The sequence below is a fragment of the Puntigrus tetrazona genome, chromosome 7 (genome assembly GCF_018831695.1).
Source record: "Puntigrus tetrazona isolate hp1 chromosome 7, ASM1883169v1, whole genome shotgun sequence".
Lineage (NCBI taxonomy): Eukaryota > Metazoa > Chordata > Actinopteri > Cypriniformes > Cyprinidae > Puntigrus > Puntigrus tetrazona.
The window spans coordinates 23,406,661-23,411,326 of NC_056705.1; the positions used below are offsets into that span (position 1 = coordinate 23,406,661).

Below are 4,666 nucleotides of genomic sequence, written 5' to 3' on the forward strand. Positions count from 1 at the left end.
TACTTTTTTAACTTACAATAACTACAGTATTGCATTATTATTGTAAACTAAAACAAGAACATTAACATCAACGTAACGGTCATCAGATATGAAATCAACCCAATTTTTTAAATGTTTGCATTATTTCCCCTTAAATAGTAACTACATCAAATATAAAATGGTGCCCTAAGAATCTAAAATGCTTTTTTGCCATTTTATTTTATTCATCATACTCATTACATACAAAACATTAAGACTAATAAAGATTGATTAACTGATTGATAAGAAAAAGTCTAATAACAAACCACTTCTTTTCAGCTGATGCCCTGCAGGGGGGAGGAAGGTTTTGAATATTTTCTGATGAAAAAAATTGACTTAAGACATTATTCTGACTATGATATCATAAAAATGGTTTATATAGGATAGTCTGCTGACTGTAGGCCAGAGTGAACCATTAGAATCACGAAGGCTGATATCCTACCTGGCTCTGCCATTTCATCCAGCGAGTCCGATCTTCCACCAGCTGCTGCAGGAGCCGCTGGGAGCCCAGCATGCGAGCTCCTCGTTCTCGACCTGACAGGATCAGCACAGAGTTTCTGTTCTGCACTGCCATTTTTCCTCTCTAGTGCTCCACGGCCCGGCCGGCCAGCCTTCCTCGCATAAGGGCCGGACACTAACTCAGCAGCACGTCGGCCATGCAGACTGGTGGACAGATACACAATCAACAAACAATAACCCATAGGTCTGTAGGATGCATATTAGTCAGCAAGAAACATCTGAGAGATTATTCCTCAGTTAAATAGCAATGCTCACTGTATTTCAACAGAGACTTGCTTAATGACAGCTCATTTCCAAACAGATGTCTTGACAAANATTAAATAGCAATGCTCAAGATCACTGTATTTCAACAGAGACTTGCTTAATGACAGCTCATTTCCAAACAGATGTCTTGACAAAACTGACTGATCACACAACAAAACTCTTGATTTTAAAGTTTTAAGAATGTATTCAATAACTAGATACCTTGACTACAAACAGAACGATCTGTTATGGGTTCTAAGGGCCCAAAAACCAGCCATCGTTCTACCATCCTTTAGACAACAGATTATGGTTCAAGTAAACCCTGTGGGTGTTTTACCATTGTATTGCTCCATAAAATTATTACCTTTTATTTGGTCTTTTTTTATATTTAAACACAGATTAATATGACTTGATGTTGCGAAGTAAAAAGCTTTATCAGTTGTGGTGAACCATGTAAACAAACAAGCCATTTAAATCNATGTTATGGGTTCTAAGGGCCCAAAAACCAGCCATCGTTCTACCATCCTTTAGACAACAGATTAGGGTTCAAGTAAACCCTGTGGGTGTTTTACCATTGTATTGCTCCATAAAATTACCTTTTATTTGGTCTTTTTTTATATTTAAACACAGATTAATATGACTTGACGTTGCGAAGTAAAAAGCTTTATCAGTTGTGGTGAACCATGTAAACAAACAAGCCATTTAAATCTACACCATGCCAGTGAAATATGCATCCACATTTGATGAACAGCAAACCACAGACACAAAATATACATATAAACAGCATCAATAAAGCCATTAAATATGTTTTTGGGTGGTTGAACTAACAATAACTCACTGCCGTGCCCGCCCAAATATGGAAACTGAATTGAAGCTAGTGTTAGCCACCATTTATACGCTGTAAACGTTGATGTATTCACACAATTTTCAGTTCTAACAATTACATATTCATAAATACACTCTGAGCGTAATGAAATATAGATTAAACAGAGATTTTTTGATATTTTACAGACCTGTTCTGTTGTGTTTGTCAGTCAAATGTCATCGAAGACGCTGTTAGCTTCTTAGCCTGTTAGCCGAGATAGATCGTTATTAAACGATCTGGATTGACAACCCACCGATCCCAAGCGCCGGGCGGATTAAATTCATGTTATTCAGGAGTATCTCAATCAAACCGTTTTAATCATCGGGGCATTGAGAGATTGTATTCTGGTGGCTATATGAGAAATAATGCTAGCTAACTGGTTTGTGGATAGCTCGCGTAGGCAGGCATGCTAATCGAGAGCTGACTGCATTGAACTGCATTAGGTCGGTTAATCGAATGCAGAATAGATCGCCTCAGAAAAACAACAGGTAGATTGTGCTATTTTTATAACTTTCTGACCACTGGGATTCATATTTTTAAATTTATTTAATATATATTTATTCACATGTATTTATAAGAAATAAGAGTATTTTTAAGACATTAAAATTGTGTACCCATACTAAGTACAAAGGCAGTGATTGTATTAGATCATAATTCCATGGTATTTTGATATATATCACAGTTATTAATGATTACCATTGCAAGGATTTTACATGGGACTCCAAGCCATATCAAAGAATATATCCTGTCTATGATATGTGCCACATACCTCTCTCAATCCACTTTTTGATATCAATGATTGTTCACTCAAAGTTTTAAAACAGCCCAAATAGCACATTTATTTAAGCTTTAAATAATTACATACTGAAAAGAAAACTATTCAAATAGTGCAACTGTATCAAATCACAAAGACCTATGATAGGATTGTGCTTCAATATACAAAGATCAAATATTTCTAAAACATTTCTAATACACAAATTTTACCATTATGCAATAATAATGACATTTGTACAGCATAACCTATTCATAGATTCACTAATACACAATCATTAGTGTGACTACTCACATTTACTAATTGTATGCATCAAGATATACAGTCATTTAATTTTAGATCAAATCTGCTGTGCTTTCATCAAAATCTGTGTAAATAACTGTGCATTGCTTCTTACATTCAAATATACCATGACATTTTGCAAATAAATATTTTAGGCAACTCCACATTCTCAAAGTCTGTACAACAGCTCAAGCTCTTCTGCCAGACACTTATACTGGATACAATATGCACCCTTTTCATGTAAACTGAAAATGCTTATTAATTTATTTATTAATGCTTAATATACTTCATTCTTAAATAATAGTTTAAGGTCTCATATAAAATGGCCAGTCTAATTGTGCTTGGCCCGGCCTCCTTTCAGGTAAGTCTTCCAGCGTTTCACATAGTCCCTGAAAATGGGGGCACTGTCGATTGATGCGAGCAGCTGTAACTGGTTAATGTGCGTGGTGTGGTAGTCCCAGCGTGCTAAATTAGGGGCAACACCCAGGGTAAAGTGTCTCAGATCGTAAACCGTTCCAGAGCCTGTGTCGAACAATGGCAACATGGCCTTAAGTGACTCCAGTCCTTGACTGAAGAGTATACCTGCTTCTCGACCAAGCTTGTTTCCCGCCGTCTCCGCCACATCATATAGCCCAATCAGAGAGTAGATAAAGCCATTAAGAACAAACGAACTAGGTGTTGTGGGGTATTCCTCATACCAGTCGTACTTGTTCATAAATGTCGCTTTGACTCCACCATATTCAGAAGTCCTTTTGAAGGGGGATGTCGCTCGGATTGCGGCGCCAAGGTATGCAGGGTTGTGAGTCACCAGGTACGCCCTCACTAATGTTGACATGGCTTGGCCTTGGGCCATGGCGGAGTACCATCCGGGCTCCAAGCTCTTGAACCCCTCTCCAAGTTTTCGGGTCACCTTAATCGGCCACCCTCCATGCTCATCCTGGTTATGAAGAAGCCAATCGCTGGCGGCATTGAAGGCAGCCATGTGTGCAGTGGAAGACACAGTGATATTGCTGATAAAGCCAGAACCTCTAAGAACCAGCTGGACCACACGGCGAGGCATGATCTTGGTCGCCTTCACCACTTTGGTGTTAGACAAACCGACTCCTTTACGCAAATCCGTCACTAAATCGCGACTGACTGTACTCCAGGACGCTCGAGAGCCAATGCCGTAGATGACCTCTCGGTCTTTGAAGGAGAGAAGGAGTGGACTAGTGATGTAATGGATGATGTAAGGAGGTCCCTTTTCTGTGGTCTCCAGAACCACAGAGACGCTACCATTGGAGACAAACTTCACATCAAAGGTCAGGACAAAATCTTTTGCGTTGTCCAAGACCAAAGACACACCATCAGAGTTCTCTATAAAAACACAACAAAGTTATCATCCATCTGGTCAGCATAGCAAAACAGTTAGTTCATATGAATTCAAACATACAAAAATTTTGCAAGGAATTCATACCCGCTGTGACAAAATGGTGCACAAACCGAAAGCGACCTTGATCCTGGACTTTAGAGAGTGTGCAACCCTTAGGGACAACCCATGCATTTGAGCCACCCTCTTTTTCCTCAGACATGCCATAGATCTTTATATCAGGTGGTTTTTCTGTGAGGTTCTTGCTATAGTGGCTCAGCCCATACTGAGCTATTTGAATGGGGTAGAAGTACCCCTGAGGTCCCCACTGGGTAGATATTGGTACACCTGTGAACAATAAAAATACAAAATGTTAATCCCGGGTTAATTTACAATTTAGCCTAGTTGGAACATACTTAGGTACAACTTAGGCACTACAAAATATTTTTTTGTTGCACCATTAAACTTGAAAAGTTTAATATTAACAGAAGCCTCCGACTAAGAGTGACATTTGCAAATGTCAATAAGGTCATGTTTTAGCTGACAAACTTCAATCATATGTTCCTTTAAGCCAGGGATGCTCCTGTTCCTGGAGATCTACCTTCAACAAGACTTAAGT

General features: G+C 38.9%; 1 protein-coding gene across 1 annotated transcript; it reads right to left on the reverse strand.

Moving 5' to 3' along the window:
• Nucleotides 1-2,458: 2,458 nt before the first annotated feature.
• On the reverse strand, nucleotides 2,459-4,635 carry LOC122348299 (D-glucuronyl C5-epimerase B-like). Its single transcript, XM_043243616.1, has 2 exons — nucleotides 4,156-4,635; nucleotides 2,459-4,055 (listed from the first exon to the last, which is right to left on the reverse strand). The coding sequence occupies exons 1-2, from the start codon at nucleotides 4,268-4,270 to the stop codon at nucleotides 3,031-3,033; spliced, it is 1,140 nt and encodes a 379-aa protein (XP_043099551.1). The 5' UTR covers nucleotides 4,271-4,635; the 3' UTR covers nucleotides 2,459-3,030.
• Nucleotides 4,636-4,666: the final 31 nt, after the last annotated feature.

Excerpts from the sequence above, each read along its gene's own strand:
- LOC122348299 (XM_043243616.1), bottom strand. The coding sequence starts at position 4,270 with ATGTCTGAGGAAAAAGAGGGTGGCTCAAATGCATGGGTTGTCCCTAAG. Across the intron at positions 4,056-4,155 it reads GCACCATTTTGTCACAGCGG|AGAACTCTGATGGTGTGTCT; the intron begins GTATGAATTCCT and ends GTGTTTTTATAG.